At 37.2% G+C, this 27,148-nt stretch overlaps 1 protein-coding gene across 2 annotated transcripts in view; it reads left to right on the top strand.

Moving 5' to 3' along the window:
• Nucleotides 1-19,476, top strand: part of SDHAF3 (succinate dehydrogenase complex assembly factor 3) — a 90,477-nt gene extending 71,001 nt beyond the window's left edge. Inside the window, exon 3 of one of the 2 annotated variants that reach the window (XR_012380228.1) lies at nucleotides 19,242-19,349. Coding sequence is in view for 1 of the 2 variants with exons in the window: in XM_025873270.2 (XP_025729055.2) it covers nucleotides 19,242-19,445 (204 nt within the window). In the remaining variant the exon portion in view is untranslated. Of the gene's footprint in view, nucleotides 1-19,241 lie in introns of both variants that reach the window. The other variant, XM_025873270.2, reaches the window with a different exon arrangement.
• The last annotated feature ends 7,672 nt before the right edge of the window (nucleotides 19,477-27,148 follow it).

Consider the following 27,148-nt stretch of genomic DNA (forward strand, 5'->3'; position numbering starts at 1 on the left):
TTTTTTTTTTTTGTAATCCATTCAGTCATTTTGCATCTTTCTATTGAGAAATTCAGTCCATTTATATTTAAAGTTATTTATGATAGGTAAGGACTTACTATTGCTATTCTGTTAATTATTTTTTGGCTATTCTTCAAGTCTTTTGTTCCTTTCATCTGTTGCTCTATTCCTGTGTGATTTGATGATTTTCTGTAGTGGCTTAGATTCCTTTCCCTTCATCTTTTCTGAGTCTGTTTATTTCAGTCTCTTTTAAGCTGATAATATTAAATGCATACTAAAGCTTTACATTTTTACTTCTTTGCCCTCATGTTTTCTATTTTTATTTTCACAACTTACAACTTTTTATGTTTTGTATCCATTAATACTTTTGTGTTTAAACTTCATGTTGGATTTATGTGATTTACTGACCACCATTATTCTGAATATAACTATATACCTTTCCTGCTCAGATTTGTACTTTCATATGTTTTCCTGTTACTGTTTCTCCCTCTGTATTCCCATCAAGCAAAATATGTAGAATGTATTGTTCACTATTCAAGGTCAGGGGCTCTGGGGATGGCCAACCCAGAGCATCTCCTTTGTAAGGAAGAGTCCTAAATGGCAGGCCTAGATCTCTTTGGAACACTGGCTGTGCAATAAGAAGGGCTATAGCTGGCTGCAGGGCTCAGTTGCTACATTATAAAAGTTTGCTACATATAGATACTAGCAGTGAATGCTTTGTCCAGTCAGCTGCTCCTGAACTCCCTGTATGTAAGTTCTCCCAGTAAACCTATGTTTCAGTTGCTGTCTCTGGGTCTTTTCTTTGGCCTCCCCAGACCATCACCCACCCTGGGCTTAGAGTCTACTGGGGTGCCGTTAGACTATTGGCAGGCCAGCCAGGAGGCTGGAAAAAACCCTGTGAGTGCCTAGATGTGGGAAAGGGGGAAATTCTGGGCTGACCATCCACATCCACTTTGGCCTTAGAGCGGCAATCTTTGATGGATGGGGCCCACACTGTGAGTACAGGGACACCTTGAAAATGCTTAAGTGTCTAGAGGAAATTTTGATTTAGAGGATGGATACACAGGTGAGCAGCTGCCTCTGGGGTTGGGTGGCCCCTCCTTACAGCTGTCCTTGGGGCAGAAGCAAAATTAGCTGCCTCGGAGAAAATGTACCAGAGAAAATGTACCACGTGCAGGAGGAATTAGGCTTAGAGAGGAACACTAGCACAAGCAAAGACTGTAGAGAACTTGATAATCTGCTTGAGGAAACAAGATGATAAATTAGAAACTCTAGCATGCAGACTGGTCCTGGCTGAGGGGTTGTAAGTTGCCCCAGCAATGAGTCTGGGTGGTTATCTCTAAGCCCACCTGGGACCAAGTCATGCAGCCCTGTTGAGAGCTCATCTGAGGAAGAGATTGACTGGGATGAGTCCAGAGACATTCTCATTCCCTCAGCTCAGCTGGTTGTAACCACCAAAGTGAAAGCAGAGTAGCCACGCCACAGGGTGTGGAACCCCAGAACCACAGTGAGCAACTATACACACCCAAACTGGTGGAATTGGGGAATAAATTCAGACACGAAGGGAGTCCATCACAGCATGGTTGTTCTATCAATGGGATGTGGGCATTGAAGGCATTTTGTTTTTGGAAACAAAAGTGTCCAAGATGGTGTCCATTATGACACATACTGATTTAGAGCAAGGTCTGCATTAAGCCATCAATGAAGATCATGTGACTCCTTTACTCTCCTGGCTGGCATGGGGCTGTAAATCAGCTTGGCCTAAAGAGGGAGATATACGCACCTCTCCCTTTATGATGGCTGACCATGGAAGAGATATTGCAAGAGGAGATAATGAAGCATGCCATCTATGCTGAGCATTATAGAGGTCCTGATAATAAACTATGTACTGTACTGTAGGTATGAAAGATGTATTACAGTTTGCCCCCAGTCATTGGTATGGGGCACTTGTGTTCATTTTGAGGCCTCTAGTGGAGCTGCCTATACTGACATTTTACAGGATTTGCATTAGATCAGTCTTTTAAAAAGACATTAAGAGTGCAGATAAAACTTTACCCCAGTCTTTTCCCCTTTCTGTGTCCTTAGAGATAATCAGTATCTTGACATTGGTGATGGTTGTTTCCATGTTTGTTTTGATATATTTTACACATATATATATAATGTTTGTGAAGAATATATTTTTAAAATGTATGCAAAATGGTCATACTATTTATAAATAAGATTTTTGCTTTGTTGGTCCTTTTTAACATTTTGCTCTGATATGGCTAGGAGTGGCTTCATTATTACTTTTTAAAGTTTTTATTTAAATTGAATTAGCCAACATATAGTACATCATTAGTTTCAGATGTAGTGTTCAATAATTTATCATTTGAGTATAACACCTAGTTGGAGTGGCTTCATTATCTAATTATCTTGCTGGGAGCTTACTAAGCTTTTTGAATCTATACATTTTTAAGATAATTACTTTTCAAATATATTTTCTGCCTCATTCTTTTTCTGGGATTCTATTTAAATATATAAATGTTTTGACATTGTCCCATATAACATTGATCTTAATAGTTTTTTTCTTCCAGATTGGATAACTTCTGATTTATTTTCAAGTTTGTTGAATCTTTCTTCTTTCAATTCTAGTATGCTATTAAGACCAGTGAGGTTTTTTTACATTTCAGATACTGCATTTTAGAGTTCTAGAGTTTTCATTTGGGTCTAACAGTTTCTCTCTCTCTTTTTTTTTTTTTTTTTTTTTGAGATTTCTCATCTATGCATTCTTTATGACCAAATTTTCTTTTACATACTTGCACATATTCATAATAGGTGGTTTAAAATCCTTTTGCACTGGAGGAGCCGGGTTAGCTCAGTCAGTAGAGCATGCAACTCTTGATGTCAGGGTTGTGAGATGGAGCCCCATATTGGGTGGAGACAATACTTAAAAATAAAATTCTTTTCCAGTAATATCTGAATCATTTTAGACATTGTCTTTTCTTTTGAATTTCTTCATGTTTCTGGTAATCTTGGATTTGTTTCTTGGGGACTGAATGATACATTGAAGAGACCTTATTCCACTATTTTCTTCCAAAGCTTATTGATTTTATCAAGCAGTTACCTTGGCAGGACTCAGATCCCAAACTCTGTCTCCTCTGACAAGAAGCTGCTGAAATATATATTTCTTGCTTTCTTTTTTGCCAATTTTTGTGGGGGGGAGGGGCTGTGTGAGTCTGTTCTGAGCATTCATAGTTAAGGGGTTAGCCAGAGATTTTGGCAGAGTTTATTTACAGAATTCAGAGTTCCCTTTCTATAGCTCTTTTTTCCTGTGATTTCCCCTTGTCACTTTCCAATTACTGTGGTTATCCTACAATGTCTGCTGATTCTTTAGTTACCTCTTGGCACCAACTGGGATCTTAGACAAAGAGTCATAAAAATGGGAGTCTAACCTAGTATTTTCTGTCATTTTTCTGAAGAGTCAACTCCTTTCTATTTTCTCTTTGACTTTGGTTGTTCTCAGGTGCCTTGGGGTTGTTGTTTGATTATATTTGTCCAGAGTTTACAAGGTTATTTGCAGGAGGGTTGGTCTGATAGAAGTTACTCCACCATTAATTGATACAGAATATCTTGCATAACCTTTTTCTTAATGTGATAAAAATATATATAACATGAAATTTGCCATTTCAACCATTTTTAAGCATATAATTCATGAGCATTAATTGCATTTACCATGTTGTGCATCAGTTACCACTATCTATACCCAAAACCTTTTCTTAACCAAACAGATACTTTGTGTTTATTATGCAATAAATCCCATTTTCCCAACCCCTGGTAACCTCTGTACTATTTTCTGTCTCTCTAAATTTGCTTATTCTATATATTTCATGTAAGTGGAATCCTGTAATATTGATTGTGTTGGCTTATTAGCATAATGTTTTCAAGGTTATCCCTGTTGTAGAATATACCAGAACTTCATTACTTTTTTAAAATTTTTAATTTTATTGTTAGTCATCATACAATACGTCATTAATTTTTGATGTAGTGATCCATGATTTTTTGCTTATAACACCCAGTGCTCCATGCAATACGTGCCCTCCTTAATACCCATCACCAGGCTAACCCATCCCCCCACCTCCCTCCCCTCTAAAACCCTCAGTTCGTTTCCTGGAGTCCATAGTCTCTCATGGTTCATCTCTCCCTCCAATCTCCTCCGCTTCATTTTTCCTTTCCTTTTCCTAACATCCTCCATGCTGTTCCTTATGTTCCACATATAAGTGAAACCATATAATTGTCTTTCTCTGCTTGACTTATTTCACTTAAGCATAATCCCTCCAGTTCCATCCATGTTGATGCAAATGGTGAGTATTCATCCTTTCTGATGGCTGAGTAATATTCCATTGTATATATGGACTACATCTTTTTTATCCATTCGTCTGTTGAAGGGCATCTTGGCTCCTTCCACAGTTTGGCTATTGCGGACATTGCTGCTATGAACATTGGGGTGCATATGGCCCTTCTTTTCACTATATCTGTGTCTTTGGGGTAAATACCCAGTAGTGTAATTGCTGGGTCATAGGGTAGCTCTATTTTTAAATTTTTGAGGCACCTCCACACTGTTTTCCAAAGTGGCTGTACCAACCTGTATTCCCACCAACAGTGTAAGAGAGATCCCTTTTCTCCACAACCTCTCCAGCATTTGTTGTTTCTTGCCTTGTCAATTTTTGCCATTGTAACTAGTGTAAGGTGGTATCTCAGTGTGGTTTTGATTCGAATTTCCCTGATGGCTAATGATGTTGCACATTTTTTTCATGTGTCTGTTAGCCATTTATATGTCTTCTTTTGAGAAGTGTCTGTTCATGTCTTCTGCCCATTTTTTGACTTATTTGTTTTTTTGGGTGTTGAGTTTGAGAAGTTCTTTATAGATCTTCGAAATCAGCGCTTTGTCTGTAGTGTCATTTGCAAATATATTCTCCCATTCTGTGGGTTGCCTCTTTGTTTTGTTGACTATTTCCTTTGCTGTGCAGAAGCTTTTTATCTTGATGAAGTCCCAAAAGTTTATTTTTGCTTTTGTTTCGCTAGCCTTTGGAGATGTATCTTGAAAGAAGTTGCTGTGGCTGATGTTGAAGAGGTTACTGCCTATGTTCTCCTCTAGGATTTTGATCGATTCCTGTCTCACATTGAGGTCTTTCATCCATTTTGAGTTTATCTTTGTGTATGGTGTTAGAGAATGGTCGAGTTCCATTCTTCTGTATATAGTGGTCCAATTTTCCCAGCACATTTATTGAAGAGACTTTTTTCCATTGCATATTTTTTTCTGCTTTGTCGAAGATTATCTGACCATGGAGTTGAGGGTCCCTATCTGGGCTCTCTATTCTGTTCCATTGGTCTATTGGTCTGTTTTTGTGCCAGGACCATGCTGTCTTGGTGATCACTGCTTTGTAACATAGCTTGAAATCAGGCAACGTGATGCCCCCAGCTTTTTCTTTTTCAACGTTTCCTTGGCAATTCGGGGTCTTTTCTGGTTCCATACAAATTTTAGGATTGTTTGTCCCAGCACTTTGAAAAATGTCATTGGAATTTCGATCAGGATGGCATTGAAAGTATAGATTGCTCTGGGTAGCATAGACATTTTAACAATGTTTATTCTTCCGATCCATGAGCATGGAATGTTTTTCCACCTTTTTGTGTCGTCTTCAATTTCTTTCATGAGTGTTTTGTAGTTCCTAGAGTATAGATCGTTTACCTCTTTGGTTAGGTTTATTGCAAGGTATCTTATGGTTTTTGGTGCTATTGTAAATGGAATCATTTCTCTAATTTCTCTTTCTACAGTTGTATTGTTAGTGTATAAGAAAACAACAGATTTCTGTGCATTGATTTTGTATCCTGCCACATTACTGAATTGGTGTATGAGTTCTAATAATTTGGGGGTGGAGTCTTTTGGGTTTTCCACATAAAGTATCATGTCATCTGCGAAAAGAGAGAGTTTGACTTCTTTGCCAATTTGAATACCTTTTATTTCTTTTTGTTGTCTGATTGCAGGACATTTAGTGCTATGTTGAACAATAGTGGCAAGAGTGGGCATCCTTGGTGTGTTCCTGATCTTAAGGGAAAGGCTCTCAGCTTTTCCCCATTGAGGATGATATTCTCTGTGGGTTTTTCATAGATGGATTTTATGAACTTGAGGAATGTTCCCTCTATCCCTATACTCTGAAGAGTTTTAATCAGGAAAGGATGCTGTATTTTGTCAAATGCTTTTTCTGCATCAGTTGAGAGGACCATATGATTCTTCTCTTTCCTCTTATTAATGTGTTCTATCACACTGATTGATTTGCAAATGTTGAACCACCCTTGCATCCCGGGGATAAATCCCACTTGGTCATGGTGGATGATCCTTTTAATGTATTGTTGGATCCTATTAGCTAAGATTTTGTTGAGCATTTTGGAATCCATATTCATCAGGGATATCGGTCTGAAATTCTCCTTGTTGATGGGGTTTTGCCTGGTTTGTGGATTAAGGTAATGCTGACCTCATAGAATGAGTCTGGAAGCTTTCCTTCTGTTTCTATTTTTTGAAACAGCTTCAGGAGACTAGGTATTATTTCTTCTTTGAATGTTTGGTAGAATTCCCCAGGGAATCCATCAGGCCCTGGACTCATTTTTTGGGAGGTTTTTGATCATTGCTTCAATCTTGTTACTGGTTATTGTCCTGTTCAGGTTGTCAGTTTCTTCCTGTTTCAATCTTGGCAGTCTTGGCAGCTTATAGGTTTCCAGGAAGGCATCCATTTCATCTAGATTGCTCATTTATTGGCATATAGTTGTTGTTAATAATTTCTAATAATTGTTTCTACTTCCTTGGTGTTAATCGTGATCTCTCCCCTTTCATTCATCACTTTATTAATTTGGGTCCTTTCTCTTTTCTTTTGGATAAGTCTGGCCAGTGGTTTATCAATCTTATTCTTTCAAAGAACCAGCTTCTAGTTTTGTTGATCTGATTTACTGTGTTTCTGGTTGCTAATTCATTGATCTCTGCTCTAATCTTAATTACTTCTCTTCTAATGTGTGGCTTAGGCATCGCTTATTGCGGTTTCTGTAGTTCTTTAAGGTGCAGAGTTCATTGGTGAATTCGGGATTTTTCTACTTTTTTGAGTGAGGCTTGGATGGCTATATATTTCCCCCTTAGGACTGCTTTTGCAGTATCCCATAGGTTTTGGACCAATGAGTTTTTGTTCTCGTTGGTTTCCATGAATTGTTTAAGTTCTTTGATTTCCTGGTTGACCCAAACATTCTTGAGCAGAGTGGTCTTTAGCTTCCAAGTGTTTGAATTTCTGCCAAATTTTTTCTTGTGATTGAGTTCCAGTTTTAAAGCATTATGGTCTGAGAATATGCAGGAATCTGTCTTTTGGTATCGGTTGAGACCTGATCTGTGGCCCAGTATGTGGTCTATTCTGGAGAAAGTTCCATGTGCGCTTGAGAAGAATGTGTATTCTGTTGTTTTAGGGTGGAATGTTCTGTGTATGTCTATGAGGTCCATCTGGTCCAGTGTGTCATTCAGAGCTCTTGTTTGTTGACTTTCTGCTTAGATGATCTATCGCTGAGAGTGGAGTATTGAGGTCTCCTACAATTAACATATTGTTATCAATAAGACTCTTTATTTTGCTTAACAGTTGGCTTATATAGATGGCTGCTCCCATATTGGGGGCATAGATATTTACAATTGTTAGATCTTCTTGTTGAGATACCCTTTAAGAATGATATAGTGTCCTTCTGTGTCTCTAACTACAGTCTTTAGTTTAAAATCTAATTTGTCTGATAGAAGAATTGCTACTCCAGCTTTCTTTTGAGGTCTGTTGGCATGGAAGATGGATCTCCATCCCTTCACTCAGTCTGTGTATCTTTAGGTTCAAAATGCGTCTCTTGGAGACAGCGTATGGATGGGTCCTGTCTTTTTATCCAATCTGCAAACCTGTGCCGTTTTATGGGAGCATTTAGGCCGTTCACATTGAGAGTGATTATTGAAAGATATGAATTTATTGTCATGTTGCCTGTGAAGACCTCGTTTTTATAGATTGTCCCTGTAAATTTCTGTTGTATATCACTTGGGGTCTTTCTCCTTTTATAGAACCCCCCTTAATATCTCTTGCAGGGTTGGCTTAGTGGTCACATATTCTTTCAGCTGGTCTTGGAAGCTCTGCATCTCTCCATCCATTCTAAATGACAGCCTTGCCTAATAAAGTATTCTTGGCTGCATGTTGTTCTCATTTAGTACCCTGTATATGTCTTGCCAGGTCTCTGTGGATAGGTCTGACGTTATTCTGATGTTCCTCCCTCTGTACGTAAGGAATCTCTTCCCCCTAACTGCCCTTAAGATGGTTTCCTTGGTTCTAAGATTTGCGAGTTCTATTACGTGCCGGGGCATTGGTTTGTTCTCCTTGATCTTGGGAGGTGTCCTCTGGCCTCTAAGACATGAATATTTGTTTCATTCCCCAGATTAGGGAAGTTCTCAGCTATGATTTGTTCAAATATATCTTCTAGTCCTCTCTCTCTCCACCCCCTCAGGGATCCCAATAATTGTGACATTGGAATGTTTCATAGGGTCACTTATTTTTCTGATTCTGTTTTCATGGATTTTGAGTTGTTTCCCCCTGGCCTCCTCTTTATGCTTCTATCAATTGGTCTTCTAGATCACGAATTCATTCTTCTGCCTCGCTTACCCTAGCTGCTAGATTATCTAGATTAGATTGGATCTCATTGATAGCATTTTTAAATTCTGCCCTTAGAGACTCTTTGTTGCCATTAATCGATTTCTCTGTTCTAGCTATTGTCTTCACAACTGCTACCCTGAATTCCATTTCCAACATCTTGGTTATATCTGTATCCATTTGTAAATCTGTGGCAGAAGTCAGTCTCTGAGTCTTTCCTATTTTGGGGGTCCTCTTCCTAGTCATTCTGTTGAGGGGTGGTTCAGAGAATGTACAGAATCCAAATTATTGACCACAACCCAAACAAGATGCACCTGTTTTCTAGGGACCTTAGGGTTGTTGGCCTCCTGTTCTCCCAGCCTGTCTTCTGGGGTGGGGGGCGCTGCTGAGCTGTTACTCAGGCAACCCTGTTTGGGCAGAGTTGCCCTACCCACTGTGGTGGGGGAGGGATGGGCTCAGTGAAAACCGGTTTTTTGGGGCTTTTGTTCTCTGGTGGCTTTCCGCATCTCTTCTGAGAGAGCAGAAGAGACTGTTTCCAACTCTCTGCCTCAGAACAGAGAGATCACAGTGAGCTCTCCAGGCCACATTATTTCTGTTTCTGTCTGTGCTGCTATAAACTTCAGTGTCCTGGGTTGTGCGCCCCTCAGCAGGACTCCCAGTCCTTGTCTCCAGGTTGGGGCACAGGAGCTTGTATCTGCCCTTTGTGCTTCTAAAACTGTCCACTGCCACCAGTTCGCATGTGTGGCTCCACCACTTCAGGTTTCAGTCTGGGGGCTGCCCTAAAGTGCTTTCCCCACCACTACCAGTCTGCGAGTCTGTGCCCAGCGTGGGACGCTATTGCTCACCAGCGGTGTAGGATCCCCACGGCTCCCTTCCCTTTCCATTTTATCTTTGGATATCTGCCCACAGAATCATGGCTCCCCACTTCATACCTTGAAACCAACTGCCTGTGATATTCTGTTTGTAGAAATTCAGCTATATCTTCTTACATCTCATGCTGATTTCATGAGTGTTGAGTGGTCTGGTAGATATCCAACTCAATTCTGGGGACCAGTTGGAATAGGGTCCTCTACTCCTCCACCATCATTTTCCATCCAACTTCATTCCTTTTTAAGGATAAATATTTCATTTTACATCTGTACCACATTTTATCTGTTCATTTCTTAATGGACACTTGGGTGTTTCCACATATTAGCTATTGTGAGTAAGGCTGTTATGAACAGAGGTATAGAAGTATGAGTTCCTGCATTCATTTATTTTGGGTATATACCTATGAGTAGCATTGCTGGGTCATATGGTAATTCTTTAACCTTGTGAGGAACTGCCAAATTGTTTTCCACAGTGGTTATACCATTTCATATTCCCATCAGCAATGCCCAAGGGTTCCATTTTCTTTAGATTCTTGCCAACACGACAGGGCTTTGATTTGCATTTCCATGATGATGTTGAGTATCTTCTAATGTGCTGGTTGACCATTTGTATATCATCATTGTAAGTCTTTGCCCATTTTTAAATTGGGTTTTTGTCCTCTTGTTGAAATGTACGAGTTTTTTTATATAAGTCTAGGTTTTTTCATCATATAGATTGTGAATATTTTTTCCCATTGTGTAGTTTGTTTTTTCACTTTCTTAATAATGTTTTTTGCTACACAGAAGCTTTTGATGAAGCCCAGTTTATTTCTTCTTTTGTTGCTCATGTTTTGGGGTCATATTTCAGAATTCATTACCAAACTCAAGGTCATGAAGATTTATCTATATTCTTCTAGGAGTTTTATGACTTTATCTCATATTTAGGTCTGAAATTTCATGGATTTTGTGTTAAGATGGGAGATCCAGTTTTCCCTGAAGTATCTCTTGAAGAGATTGTTCTTCCCCCCATTGAGTGGACTTGACACCCTTGTTGATAAACAATTGGCCATATATAGAGGGTTTACTTCTGGACTCTCAGTGTTATTCTGTTGATCTATATCACACTTTTTTGATTATTTAATGTAGCTTTGTCAGTTTTGAAGTTGTATGCTGTGAGTGCTCCAAATTTGTTCTTTTTTAAGGATGTTTTGGCTAACAAGGGCCCCTTACATTTGAATTTTTTCCGTTTTCCCATTTCTACAAATGAATAACTTTTTAAAATCCACTTTTTGGATGCTGTTTTGGACTTTCATCCATGCTAATAGGCATTTAGTTCATTTACGTATTAATGGGTTGTAAAGTAGTATCTGAAATTCTAGTCCAGGATGGCAACATAGAAGACCTTATCTCCAACATTGATACACCAAATCCATAACTATTGATAGAGCAATTCCTCCTGAAGAAAACCTGACAGGTGGCTGAACAGCTTCTGCACAAAAGATAGCTATACCATGTTTCCATTTCTCTTACTGTTCTTTACATGAAAACAAAGGGAACCCCCGCCACAGCCACTGCTAAGTACAGTGGGGAGGGATCGTACTGAGGGACAATAAGCAGATATGTTTGCTTTAGACCAAAGAAAAAAGCTGTGGTTTAAAAGGGCAACTAGAATATAAAGGAACCATCCCTAGAACCCTGCCAAATGGCAGGAGAGCTGTTGGTGAGCACCAGGCTTTATGCTCTCTCTGGGTGAGAGGCTGGGTGCTTTGATCAGCCTGCTGCCTGAGTGAACCCCAGGCCATCTAGCACACACCCGCACCAGATGCCTTGGGGCATAGTAAAAAAGGCTGCCATATAAAAGAGCAAGTACAAAACAAGTTATATTACAAAGTGGGAGTAATTAAAACAGTATGGTATTAGCATAAAAATAGACATATAGATCAATGGAACAGAACAGAAAACCCAGAAATAAACCCATGATTATATGGTTAATCTGTAACAAAGGAGGAAAGAATATGCAGTGGGAAAAAGACAGTCTCTTCAAGAAATGGTGCTGGGAAAACTGGACAGCTACATGCAAAAGAATGAAACTTAGACCACTTTTTTTGCTATATGCAAAAATAAACTCAAAATGGGTTAAAGACCTAAATGTAAGACCTGAAACCATAAAACTCCTTGAAGAGAACACAGACAGTAATTTCTCTAACATTGGCTGTAGCAACATTTTTCTAGATATGTCTCCCAAGGCAAAGGCAATAAAAGCAAAAATAAACTATTGGGATTAGAGCAAAATAAAAAGCTTCTGCACAGTGAAGGATACAACCAACAAAATGAAAAGACAATCTACTGAATGAGAGAAGATACTTGCAAATGATATATCTGATAAAGGGCTAGTATCTAAAATATATAAAGAACTTATCAAACTCAACACTCAGAAAACCAAATAATCCAGTTAAAAAATGGGCAGAAGACATGAACATTTTTCCAAAGAAGAGATCCAGATGGCTGACAGACACATGAAAAGATGCTCAATATCACTCATCATCAGGGAAATGCAAATCAAAACTACAATGAGATATCACCTCAGACCTATCAGAATGGCTAAAATCAAAACCCCAAGAAACAAGTGTTGACAAGAATGTGGAGAAAAAGGAACTTTCATGCACTGTTTGTAGGAATGTAAGCTGGTGCAGCTCCTGGGGAAAACAGTATGGAGTATCCTCAAAAAGTTCAAAATAGATTCTACAATCCAGTAATCCCACTACTGGGTATTTACCCAAATATAAAATACTAATTCAAAGGGATACATGCACCCTATGTCTGTTGTAAATAATGCTGCAATAAACAAAATATGGAAGCAGGCCCAGCATCCATTGATATAGGAATGGATAAAGAAGGTGTGGTATGTATATACAGTGGACTATTGCCCAGCCATAAAAAGTGGAATCTTGTCATTTACAACAACCTGGATAGAGCTAGAGAAAACTATGTGAAATAAGTCAGAGAAAGACAAATACCATATGATTTTACTCATGTGGGGCGGCGGGGGGAAGAGAGACACCAAGAAACAGACTCTTAACTGTAAAGAACCAACTGATGCTTACCAGAGGGGAGGTGGGTGGGGGAATGGGTGAAATAGGTGATGAGGATTACGGAGTACACTATCATGATCAAAACAAAACAAAAACCGAAGAACAACTACAATATAAGGGATCCAAACAAGAAGGGAAATCTGCCAAACAAGAAGGGAGCTGCTGAAATTCTCTTCGGGGTAGGAGGGGCTGGCAAGAGCCTTGGTTTACATTTTCCCTCTACCTTAATAACATGGACAGGAGAAGGGTCTGGGTGCCCTAGCTGACCTATCACCCCAGTGAGCCCCAAGACCCTAGCCCACACCAGCCCCAACCATCTCATCAAGGCCTCAGAGCAACATAAATCAGGACTCCCATCATTAGCACTTACTGCAGTTCCAGCCAGCATGCCAAGGTGACATAGGAACAAAGCACCTTGGAACACTCTAGGCCCATACCACTCAGCTCCAGATGGCTTGCTAGGGCCATCCTACCTCAGAGTGCTCTGGAACCTCCTATCTTACACCTACTGTACTGAGCACCCTGGGACTCACCCAGTATGTACTCCACCAGGGCACCCTCTGCATTGAATACCCTAGGACACCCCACTTTTCTTTCACTTTAGCTGTCCTGCCAGGGTACCCTCTGCACAGAGAGCTTTGGGACCCCCAGCCTACACCAGCCATAGCTCCAGGCAGCCAAAGTCACCAAGCACACATAGCTTCTCCTGGGGATGACCATATATAAGACCATTTCTTCAAGTTTGGGAGAAATCTAATTCATAGAAAGAAACACCAAATGTCAAGCAAAATGAGACAGAAGAATATACTCCAAAGGAAATGGAGATAAGCAATACATGTGATAGAATTTAAAGTAAAGTAATGATCATAAAGATGCTCACTGGACTGGAGAGAACTCAGTAAGAACTTCAACAAAAAGAAAATACAAAAAAGAACCAGTCAGATTTGAAGAATAACTGAAATGAGAAATACACTAGAGGGAATCAATACATTAGTGGATGCAGGGAAACTGATCAATGATCTAGAAGACAGGGTCATGGAAAACACCCAAGCTCAACAGCAAAACGAATTTTAAAAATGAGAGGTTAAAAGATGTCTTGAACAATATCAAGTGCACATTCACATTATAGAGGTCCCAGAAGGTGAAGAGCGTGTGAAGGAAATAGGCATCTTGGTCGAGGAATCACAGAGAGTTCCAAACAAGATGAACCCAAGAAGGTCCATATTACTTGACACATAGTAATTGAAATGTCAGATATTAGAGATAAAGAGAAAATTTTAAAGCAGCAACAAAGAGAAACTCCATAAAGCCTCTGTTGATTTTTCAACAGAAACTTAAGAGCTGAAAGAATATTCTTGGTTGTAGGTTTTTTTCCTATTTGGCAAAGACAGTTTCCCAGACAAAAGTTAAACTAAACCAAGATTACAAGAAATATCGAAGGGACTTCATTAAGTGGAAAAGAAAAGGCCCTAATTGGAAGTAGGGAAATATGAATAAAAAGATGTAAAATATGCCAACATTTACATGAACTGTGGAAGTGGGAGTTAAAAAGTTCTTTTAGAATGTTTTCAAACCGGGGCGCCTGGGTGGCTCAGTCATTAAGCGTCTGCCTTCAGCTCGGGTCATGATCCCGGGGTCCTGGGATCGAGCCCCGCATCGGGCTCCCTGCTCCGCGGGAAGCCTGCTTCTCCCTCTCTCACTCCCCTTGCTTGTGTTCCCTCTCTTGCTGTGTTTCTCTCTGTCAAATAAATAAATAAAATCATTAAAAAATAAAAAAAAATGTTTTCAAACCTAAGTGGCCACCATTTTAATATAGATGCTTTATACTTGGAATGTTACATATAAACCTCATGGTAACCACAAACTGAAAACTTACAATAAATACACAAAAAAATAAAGAGAAAAGAAGGCAAGTATAACACCATAGAGTCACTAATCACAAGGGAAAAGAGTAAGAGAAGAAATGAACAGAGAACTACAAAAGCAACCAGAAAACAGTTCAACAAAATGACAAGTACCTAACTATCAGTCATTATTTCAAATGTAAATGGTCTAAATGCTCTAATCAAAAGACATTAGATGACTGAATGGATGAAAAAACAAAACAAGACCGATCTATATGCTGTGTATAAGAGACTCACTTCAGAGCTGAAGACACATATAGGCTGAAACTGAAAGAATGGAAAAAGATATTCCATTTAAAAGGGAGAAAAAAAAACTGGGGTAGCAATACTCATATCCAACAAAATAGACTTTAGAACAAAGACAGTAACGAGACAAAGAAGGGCACCACATAATGATAGAAGGATCATCCAACAAGAGGATATAACAATTGTAAACATCTATACATCCAACATTGGAGACCTAAATACAGAAAGTAAGTATTAGCAGATACAGAGGGAGAAATTGAGAGTAATACAATAATAGAAGGGGACTTTAATATCCCACTTACATTAATGGTTAGATTATTCAGGTGGAAAATTAATAAGGCAACAGTAGCTTTGCATTCAAGACGAGATGACTTAAATACACAACATTCCATCTAAAACAACAGAATACACATTCTTTTCAAATGCACATGAAACATTCTCCAGGATAGATCACATGTTAGGCTACAAAACAAGTGTCAATAAATTCAAGAAGATTGAAATCATATCATGCATATTTTTTGACCACAAAGGTATGAAACTAGAAACCAGTCTCAGGAAAAAAATGGTGAAGACACAAACACATGGAGGCTAAACATGCTACTAAACAACCCGTGAGTCAACAAAGAAATCAAGAGTAAATTAAAAAAAAAAAAAGAAAACACAACAGTCCAAAATCTTTGTGATGTAGTGAAAGCAATTTCAGAGAGAAACTTATGAGTGACACAGGCCTACCTCAAGAAATAAGAAAAATCTCAAACAACCTAACCTTACATCTATAGGAGCTAGCTCAGAAAAGAACAGTCAAAGCCCAAATCTAGTAGAAGGAAGGAAATAATAAAGATCAGAACAGAAATAAATGAAATGGAGATGAAAACAACAATGGAGAAGATCAATGAAACCAAAAGCTGGCTTCTTGAAAAGAGTGTAGGGAGGATAGAGGGAACATTCCTCAAATACATGAAAACCATCTATGAAAAGCCACCAGTGAATATCATTCTCATTCCCTTAAGATCAGGAACATGACAAGGATGCCCACTCCTGTCACTGTTGTTCAATATAGTATTGGAAATTCTAGCATCAGCAACCAGACAACAAAAAGAAATAAAAGGTATTCAAATTGGCAAAGAAGAAGTCAAACTCTCTCTTTTTGCAGATGACATGATACTTTATGTGGAAAACCCAAAAGACTCCACCCCCAAATTACTAGAACTCATACAGCAATTCAGTAATGTAGCAGGATACAAAATCAATGTACAGAAATAAGTTGCTTTCTTATACACTAACAATGCAACTGTAGAAAGAGAAATTAGGGAGTTGATTCCATTTACAATAGCACCAAAAACTATAAGGTACCTTGGAATAAACCTAACCAAAGAGGTAAAGGATCTATACTCTAGAAACTACAGAACACTTATGAAAGAAATTGAAGACGACACCAAAAGAAGGAAAAACATTCCATGTTCATGGATCAGAAGAATAAACATTGTTAAAATGTCTATGCTACCTAGAGCAATCTATACTTTCAATGCCATCACGATCAAAATTCCAATGACATTTTTCAAAGTGCTGGAACAAACAATCCTGAAATTTATATGGAACCAGAAAAGACCCCGAATCGCCAAGGAAACATTGAAAAAGAAAAACAAAGCTGGGGGCATCACGTTGCCTGATTTCAAGCTATATTACAAAGCAGTGACCACCAAGACAGCATGGTCCTGGCACAAAACAGACACATAGATCAATGGAACAGAACGGAGAGCCCAGGTATGGACCTTCAACTCTATGGTCAACTTATCTTTGACAAAGCAGAAAAAAATATGCAGTGGAAAAGACAGTCTCTTCAATAAATGTGCTGGGAAAATTGGACCGCTATATCCAGAAGAATGAAACTCGACCATTCTCTTATGCCGTACACAAAGATAAACTCTACACAAAGATAAACTCTAAATGGATGAAAGACCTCAATGTGAGACAGGAATCCATCAAAATCCTAGAGGAGAACATAGGCAATAACCTCTTCAACATCAGCCACAGCAACTTCTTTCAAGACACATCTCCAAAGGCAAGGGAAAAAAAAGCAAAAATGAACTTTTGGGACTTCATCAAGATAAAAAGCTTCTGCACAGCAAAGGAAATAGTCAATAAAACAAAGAGGCAACCCACGGAATGGGAGAAGATATTTGCAAATGACATTACAGATAAAGGGCTGGTATCCAAGATCTGTAAAGAACTTCTCAAACTCAACACCCAAAAAACAAATAATCAAGTCAAAAAATGGGCCGAAGACATGAAGAGACACTTCTCCAAAGAACACATACGAATGGCTAACAGACACATGAAAAAATGTTCAACATCATTAGCCATCAGGGAAATTCAAATGAAAACCACATTGAGATACCACCTTATACCAGTTACAATGGCAAAAATTAACAAGGCAGGAAACAAATGTTGGAGAGGATATGGAGAAAGGGGAACCCTCTTACACTGTTGGTGAGAATGCAAGTTGGTACAGCCACTTTGGAAAACAGCATGGAGGTTCCTCAAAAAGTTAAAAATAGAGCTACCCTATGACCCAGCAATTGCACTCCTGGGTATTTACCCTCAAGACACAGATGTAGTGAAAAGAAGGGCCATATGCACTCCCATGTTCATAGCAGCAATGTCCGCAATAGCCAAACTGTGGAAGGAGCAGAGATGCCCTTCAACAGATCAATGGGTAAAGAAGATGTGGTCCATATATACAATGGAATATTACTCAGCCATCAGAAAAGATGAATACTTACCATTTGCATCGACATGGATGGAACTGGAGGGGATTATGCTTAAGTGAAACAAGTCAAGCAGAGAAAGACAATTATCATATAGTTTCACTTATGGAACATAAGGAACAGCATGGAGGACATTAGGAGAAGGAAGGGAAAAATGAGGGGGGGGGATTTGGAAGGGGAAACAAACCATGAGAGACTATGGACTCTAGGAATAAAACTGAGGGTTTTAGAGGGGAGGGAGGGGAGGAATGGGTTAGCCCAGTGTTGGGTATTAAGGAGGACACGGATTGCAATGAGCACTGGGTGTTACATGCAAACAATGAATCATGGAACACTACATCAAAAACTAATGAAATACTGTAGGGTGACTAACATAACCTAATAAAAAATAAAAATAAAATTTATAAAGTATAGACCAAAAGAAAAAAAAAAGGAGATGAAGTATCTGAATAAACCTTAGTGTATTTGTCCTTTCTCCTAATGAAAAGTACAATGACATTGTTTCCAGTTTTTGCTTTAACAAGTAATACCACGCTTCCTGTGCTACTCATTCATATGTTTGAAAGTCTCTTTAGGACCATAGTTCTCAACCTGGGTCAGTCTTGCCTGCCAGGGAACATTTGGCAATGTTTGGAGACATTTTTGATTATGACTGAAGGGAGTTGTGCTCCTGGCATCTAATGGGCAGAGACTAGAGATACTGCTAAAACATCCTACCCTGGAAGAACAGACTCCCACCACCCCACTACAAAGCATTATCCAAATTATTCAGTTTGTTAATAGTGTGACGGTTGAGAAACCTTTCTCTGGGCATATACTTTGAGGTGGGATTGCTAAAGCTTGGGGTACGTGCAACTCTTTTTCAGTTATATGAAACAGATTTCTGGAAAAAAATATTTTCAATACAGGTAAAGGTTGGAATGTTTTGAATTAAAGTTTCTTTGGTGATAATGGCTATCCAGCAGTTACAAGCAATTTAATTAAACCAGATAGAGTTAGTGGCATTACATAGAGTTAACTAATTTACTTACCTAGAGGGTGCATATAATATTTTAACTTCATGAACTAAAATACATTGTTACTTCCTGTCTGATTAAAAGATTGATTGTAGAGTGAGAGTCTGCTTAAAAAGTATCACTTCCAACTACAACAGTAGTTGGAATATTAGGCTGCAGATGCCTATTGAGAGAAAAATGAGAGCATGAAAAGTGTAGAATTTTTTCCTGACAGAGATTATTATTAAATATAGAAGGGTTAAAAGTTTGAAAATGTTTAGTGTGATTTAAATTAGTCTTTTAATTGTAAGCAAGGAAATTAACAATGAATTTTGCTCCCCACTTTTAAGTCTATAAGACCCCTTCCCCTCCTTAAAAACCTGAGGTAAGTTCTAGCCCCACAACTATCTGCAGTGCTTGTGTACATACATTTTAGCAAATGACTTTTGGGTGGTTTATGCATGTTCTTCGAGTCTGTTCATGGGTCACACCCAACCCCCAGATTTCCAGGTTAAAAACTTTGCTAAAAAGGTATATTTGAAATTTTCACTGAGTAGTAAAAACACAACTATATTGTTTGTATCTTCAGTGATGGAGAAAAATAGATGACTTAGAATTTTTCAAGTCCTCTAACATTAAATGGATGAATACATATCTTAATTTTATATATATAACCTTCATTTTTTTTTTTTTGGTCTTTTTATTAGGTGTATGCAGCAGTGCTATGGCAACAAACTAATCAAAACAGACAAAATTCAACAGAAAAAGTATGTTTTGGAGCTGCCCTACCAGAAGAAAAACTTAATCACTTTCGTGATGAACAAATTGGACAGTTGCAGGAGCTGATGCAAGAAGCCACTAAACCCAATAGACAATTTAGTATTACTGAATCTAGGAAACCAACATTTTAGTCTACACAATAAAGCTTAACAAGCATTTTAAGTTCAGAACTCCTTATTTTAAGTCTCAAGAAATAAATTCCTAAAAACCATAAGTTTTTAGGTTTTGAGAATGCCTGGTATTAACGAAATATTTGGGGATGTTATTAATGGTGTCTACAATATATAGATCAATATGACTAGTACACAAAACTGTGCATTTAAGTAACAGTACTTGCTGGATAGGATTTGATTTTTTGGACTAAACAAGAAAGAATGACTCTAAAATTCCACAAAGTTGTGGAATTTTGCCAAAATTTTTTTTATATATAAATTTAATACTGTTCTTTTTTTTTTTCCAATCAGGCTACAGGGTTTTTTTTAATTAAAATATAATGTATTATGCTGTTCTTTTTCAAGCATTAGCCTCATGGTTTTAGCTTCAACAGATAAGTATATTGTGATAATGACAGATGTGGAATTCCAACAGGGTTGTTAGTTATATACATTGTCATTCTGAAAGTTTCATCATTTCTACTTTAATAATATATGATTATTCTTGTAAATATCCATTCTCCCTGAGTCATTGTTTAGATACAATGAAAGATTAAAAAGGAGCTTTAACATTCAGTGTCATCATCATACATTATAAAATCTATCATACAAATGAGAATCTCATTTATTGCCTCAAAGTTGGGGAGATATAAAAACACTTTTATAAATTTTTTAAGTTGATTATAAACTGAAAAAATCAAGTGGTAATCCCATGTACATCCTAAAATGTTTAATTTAAAAAAAATTACTAAAACGACTTGTAACTTTAGTTATGTATGTCTACTTTGAGATTGTGAAGTGATCATTTTTCAGATGCTATTGCATTTATTCAGCTCTTTAAAAATTGATTCATATTTACTCTTTTGCCATATTGGGCTTTTTGTCTGTGTATGGCTGCCAGACTCCTCACTCCTTTTTAGTATTGAGTCTGCAACCCTCAGTGTAAATTGATGTACCCACTGTGGAAAAAGAGTATGGAGGTTCCTCAAAAAATCAAAAATAGAAATACCATATGATCCCATAACCCCACTACTTGGTTTTTACCCAAGAATACGAAAACATTAATTCAAAAAGATGTATACACCCCTATATTTATTGCAGCATTATTTGCAATAGCCAAGATATGGGCCCTAAGTGTCCATTGATAGATGAATGAAGAAGACACAGTGTGTGCATGTGTATATATAAAATGAAATATTACTCAGCCGTAAAAAAAGAATGAGATCTTGCCCTTTGCAACAACATGGATGGACCTAGAGGGTATTATTCTAAGTGAAATAAGTCAGAGAAAGACCAATGCCATATGATTTCACTTATATGTGGGACTAACACGCAAAACAAACAAGCAAAAATAGAAATAATCTCATAAATACTGAGAACTGGTGGTTGCCAAAGGGGAGGGGGATGGGGGATTGAAAATAAGTGAAAGGGATTGAGAGGTTTAAACTTTTGATTATAAAATAAGTCATGGTAATGAAAAATACAGCAAAGAGAAAACTGTCAATAATATTGTAATAACTTTGTATGGTGACAGAGGGTAACTACACTTATATACATGACACAGTGTTCACAACGATAATTGTTGAATCACTATGTTTTTCACCTGAAACCAGTGTAATAATATACATCAACCAAATACTTCAACTAAAAATAAAAAAATAGTGTGGCTTGTATGAGAAGAGAATAAAGGTAGTATAATTTAAGTATAAATGTGATTTCTAACGTGTAACTCATTTTTATATAATGACCATTTTAGTGGTTACATGTTATATAGAATTGGTTTTCTAATGCAAAACCAACCACTAAAATGATTGTTTTATAGAAATGAGTATGTAACTTCCAAGTTAGTAATTGAGGATAAATGAGATAGAAAAAAATTGAGATAATAGAATAACCAAAATATGTCAGTAACACAGCAAATGTGTGCGGACTATTTTATTGACAAATAAAACCACTTATATGCGCTTATATGCACACCTAAAGCATAAAATACAGAAAGTTATACCAACCAAAATTAATCTGATATATTTATATCTGAAAACACTGTAAAGCCAGAAACACTGTTGGAGATATAAAATTTATAGGCTGTATCTAAAACAGTAGCTGGAGGAAATTCATAGCTTTAAATGTGTCTAGCAAAAAGAAAGCCTGAATATTAATGAGAAGCATCTATTTTAATAAATAAGAAAAATACAAAATAATCTCAGATAAGGATTAGAGCAGAAACTAATAAAAAATCAAAAGCTTATTCTTTGAAAAAGACTTTTTTCAGTGACAAATCTCTGGTAAAGTTGAATAAGAAAAAAAATATCAGGAGTGAAAAAGAGGACATAACCATTTCTTTTCTGACATTAAATAGATATGATATTATGAACAACTCAAAGCCAGTAAATTTGTGGTCTAGAAGGGCTAATTTTTAGAAATTATATAGCTTAGCAAAATAGCCAAAAAAAAAAGCTTCCATAGCTTTTAAATTAATTTTATCAATATTTATAGAAAAAATTTGAGGCCTAAACAACTTCTTTGGTGAGTACAGCTAAATATTCAAGAAATTAAACAAGCTTTTCCAGAGAATAGAAAAAGAGGGATACTTCTTCCTAACTCATTTTATGAGACCATCAAATATCTGATACCAATAATAATGGTATGAGTAAGGAAAATTACAGGCCAATTTCACTTATGATATAGATGCATAATTCTAAACTAAGTATTAGTAAAACAAATACAGTAAAGCATAATTCATCATGACTTGGTCAGGTTTATGTTAGAAATCCAAAGTTGTTTTTACATTAGAAAATCAATTACTATGATCCACCACATAATCAAATTAGAGTGTAAATGTCATCATCTCATTAGATGTATAAAAAGCATTTGCTAAGCATTCAACATCTATCCATGATAAAAATGCTCTTAACAAACTAGATATAAAGGGCACTTCATCAATCTAATTAAAGGGTTTCTACCAAACATCTGCAGTAAACATAATGATGAATCCTTGAAAGCTTTCTCTTTGAGATTGGGAAAAAGACAAGAATATTTGTCATCACTGCTTTTCAAGTCAAAACTGTTAGTCTGAGACAATATTAATGTATATGTTGAACATCCAAAATAATCTATAAATTATTAGAGTAAGAATTTAATAAGTTTGTTAGATGCAAAAATTGCTGTACAGAAATCAGTTGCATTTCTATATAAGCAGCAACAATGTGAAAATTTACAAAAATATTATTAAAATAATATCAACAAATAAACACAAAGCAATTTCACAAAAGGTATTCAAAACTCTCTGGAGAAAATTTTGAAATTTTTCTTAAAGACACTAAAGAGTGAAAATGTATTCTTTTGTTCACTTGGTTACATTTGTATACAGTTCTGATTGCCAGGTGCTCAGATAGTAAGTGACAAAGCAGAATTCTTTAAAGCATTGAAGTTCCTTATACCTAAGGCTAAATCTTGAATACATTATTGAATTCATTCATATCCTGATGGCTAGCTGATCAACATCTGCACATTTGGCATGCTTCATTTTTGTGTAATTTCTCATTGCAGATTTGTCAATGTACAGTAAATTTTGTAAGCTTGCATCAGGTTTATGAATAAAGAACCATTTAAAAAGTGTTACTCCATGCTCAAAGATTAGAAGATTTAGAATTGTAAATATAATTATTCCTGAAGCTTTATAGTTTCGATGTAATCTTCATCAAAATTCCAAATGGTTTTTTAATTGAAAAAGCTTAAAAGATTTATATGGAAGTGGAAAGGACCAAGAATAGCCAGTACACTAAGAAGAATGTAATAGAACTTTTTCTGCTGGCCAGATATTGAAATACATTATAACTATAGTTATGAAGATAGTGCAACATTTTATTATATGGAGGCTTAGCTTATCCAATGGTGGTACCATCCTACAGGGCAGAAAGGACTGCTTTTCAACAAATGGTTCTGGGAAATTTAGATATTTTTATGGAAAAAAAGTCTTGGGTACCTAGAATTGGTTGTAGGTTTCTTAAAGATCAAAAGAAGGCAAAGTTATGACACTGTAAGAACAAAATATAAAGAATATCTTCAAAATACTGGGGTAGGAGAGGATTTTTTTTAAGTAAGTTTCACATCCAGCATGGAACCCAATGCAGGACTTGAACTCACAACCCTGAGATGAAGACCTGAGCTGAGATCAAGAGTCAGATGCTTAACCCACTGAGCCACCCAGGAACCCCAGGAGAAGATTTTTTTTTTTTTTTTTTTTTTTTTTTTTTTTTTTTTTGTGCCAAAGGGAGAGAGAGAGCCCAAGCAGGGGTGGAAGTAGAGGGGCAAAGGGAGAGGGAGAGAGAGAATCTCAAGCAGGCTCCACACCCAGTGCAGAGCCCAATGCAGGCTTGATCTCACTACCCTGAGATCATGACCTGAGCCGAAATCAAGAGTCAGACACCTAACTGACAGCCACCCACGTGCCCCAGGAGAGGATTTTTTTAAAGACACAACCAGCTCTAGCTGTAAAGGAAAAAAGTAAACATCTATAAACACATTAACAAGTTACTTTTTCCATCAAAAGCAATAAACAGTGCAAATGCATGCCTCAGAATATGAACAGATAGTTGTAGCACATCAATAATGCTCAAAGAAATAATATGCAGAACATCTAAAGAACTATAGATCAGGGCTGCCTGGGTGGCTCAGTTGTTAAGCATCTGCCTTTGGCTCAGGTCATGATCCCAGGGTCCCGGGATCAAGCCCCGCCATTGGGCTCCCTGCTCCACGGGAGGCCTGCTTGTCCCTCTCCCACTCCCCCTGCTTGTGTTCCCTCTCTCGCTGTGTCTCTCTCTGTCAAACAAATAAAATCTTAAAAAAACAAACAAACTAATCAATAAGAAAGATATAAAATCCAAAACAAAATGGAGGAAAACCTTGAACAAGAAATTTACGAATAAGGAAATTCACATTGTCAGTAAACAAAACAAAATCCTTTGTTTCATTTGTAATAGAGAAATGCAAGTATAAATCACAGTGAGATTGTATTACACAACTTTAAAATTGAGTAAAATAAGGAAGCTGACAACAGGTGTGGAGAATGATAGAAAGTAATGGAAACTCTCATTTTGCTAATGAGAGTGTTAATTAGCATAACTTTGGAAAACAGTTTGACGTTCTTTAACAAATTTGAAGATGTTATACTGTATAAATACTATTGCATTATGATGTGGTGGTTGAGTACCGATTCTGTTACAACTACGTGGATTTGAATCCCATCTTTTTACTTCTATGACCTTAAGTATGTGACTTCATATATAAAAAGAGTAAGATTTTTACTCTCTTACTCCCAATTCCTGCCCCAGGAACTAAGTTTTGCCCTCATGGGAGTTTTTTGGTGAAGATTAAATGAGTTAATCTATGTGAAATGCTCATAACAGTATCCAGAACATAATAAAAACTATAAAGAATTTTCTATCATTGTTATTGCTATCCTTGTTATTAATATTACTTTACATCCCACAAAATCACTCTGACATATGTACACTGGATAATCGTGTGCATTTGTAGATTAGGATACTATGCAAGAATGCTCATATAAGAATGATTTTAGCAGACCCAAGCCAGAACCAATCCTAATGTCCCTCAAACAGACTGGCTAAAAAGTTATGGTATAGGGCGCCTGGGTGGCTCAGTCGTTAAGCGTCTGCCTTCGGCCTGGGTCATGATCCCAGGGTCCTGGGATCGAGTCCCGCATTGGGCTCCCTGCTCGGCGGGAGGCCTGCTTCTCCCTCTCCCACTCCCCCTGCTTGTGTTCCTGCTCTCTCTCTCTCTCTCTGTCAAATTAATAAATAAAATCTTTAAAAAAAAAAGTTATGGTATAGTCAGAGCAATGAAACAATAAACTACAGCCTCTCATAACTACGATACTGATGGAAAGAATTTAAGTCAAATCTAAACACATACAGTATGAATTCATTGGTACAAAGTTCAAAACCAGGCAAAGTGAAACAATAGTGTAAGGGATGCAGATATTAGTGGTAAAACTATAAAGAAAAGGAAGAAAATAACAGGCACAAAAAGTAGTTACCTCTAAGGGAGCAAACAAAGGATTGGGAATGATACATGGGCTCTTTAAGGGTCCTGGGTGACAGTGTTTTATATTTTGACTGGGTAAGGTTTCTGTGAATGTTTACCATTATTCTTGGCCTCTCCACTCCTGACATATGGCATAGTGGACCTTGTTTAAAAAAAGAGCGTTTCACTATTGAGCATGCTGTTGGATTTAAAAAAAAAAAAATACAACAGGTGCCCACACTCAATACTCAATAAAGTTGGAAAATAATCATTTTATTAATCAACCACAGGTTTTCTTTCATTTGATATAATTAGCTCCCCTCTTTTTCTTTTTTAGCATAATCCAACTCTCTACAGTTTTGATTTATTCATAGTATTTCATGAATGTGTTCAGTATGTACTGTAGGAACACACTGGCTTGAGAAGGAAAATAAAGATAAGGGTTAGTTTTGTGTTTGCACTCGTTGCTTTTGTTTTTTATAAAGCTCTTTATTTTCTAGCCCTTGGCACTATTTTATGTTGATGTGTTTCAAGTAAACTTGGTTTTGCAGTGACCGGCAGGTGAGGTTGTTTGCATCTCCTCTTCAGTCTCTAATTTATTCTTTAGTAAGAAACCTGATAGACAAAAGATTATAGGACCTTTGTAATGTCAATCAGATTCATATAAAGCTATTCAGTTTGAAGAGGCTGATAAGTTTATCTGGTCTAACCACATTTTTCACCTTTTCATTTTTAGAATTTATTTGATCAAGAAATGCACCTTCACTCTTAAGATTAGTGATTTTGAAGCACAAATTTATTTCAACTAGTTTTGTGCTCTGAATATCTCTAAGTCTGATAGAAACATGTAGAAATCCTGGGCTCAATCAGCAATTATTAAGGGCTTTAATGTGCAATTTCCGTACAAACTCTTAAGACTGCATTTTAGCAAAGAAATAATGGAGTTCAATGCTAAATACCTGAAATAGTACACCCTTTTCAGGGTTTCAAAACATCTTAGTGCAAAAGCTAATAGAAGCTCAATGTTAAATAATTGTTGCTAAGCAACTTTAAAATAATAACTACCTGCAGAGTAACGGCACATCTAGTGAATGCCACCACTCACATTAGATGACTAAAAAGACAACCAAGCACCAGGATAAGAAGAGTAAAATTGTAAATTTAAAATGTATATCACAATGGACTTGTAAGACAAGCTCACTCAAAAGCAATGGGATTTTTATTTTTATTTTTTTAAAGATTTTATTTATTTGACAGGGAGCGAAAGCAAGCATAAAGCAGGGGGAGTGGGAGAGAGAGGGAGAGGCGACACCCCGCTGAGCAGGGAGCCCGATGCAGGACTCCTCCCCAGGACCCTGGGATCATGACCTGAGCCAAAGGCAGACGTTTAACCAACTGAGCCACACAGGCGCCCCAGCAATGTGATTTTTAAATGATTAAAAGATTATGGTAAAAACATTTGAATGAACTAGATTTGAATGAGTTGATCTTTTGCACCAGCTTTCCTAATGTTAAGATGTGAATTTGATCTCAAAGTTTTATGAAATGTGAGGGGTATCTTCTGCCTTCTAGAGACAGACATCTCACATCATTTAACTGGTGTCCCAATCTGTCTTCCTAGAGAATGCAAGTTCCAT

This window comes from Callorhinus ursinus, unplaced genomic scaffold (assembly GCF_003265705.2).
Source record: "Callorhinus ursinus isolate GAN/ISIS: 27379988/994484 unplaced genomic scaffold, GSC_fseal_2.0 scaffold12, whole genome shotgun sequence".
In the NCBI taxonomy this organism is placed as follows: Eukaryota; Metazoa; Chordata; class Mammalia; order Carnivora; family Otariidae; genus Callorhinus; species Callorhinus ursinus.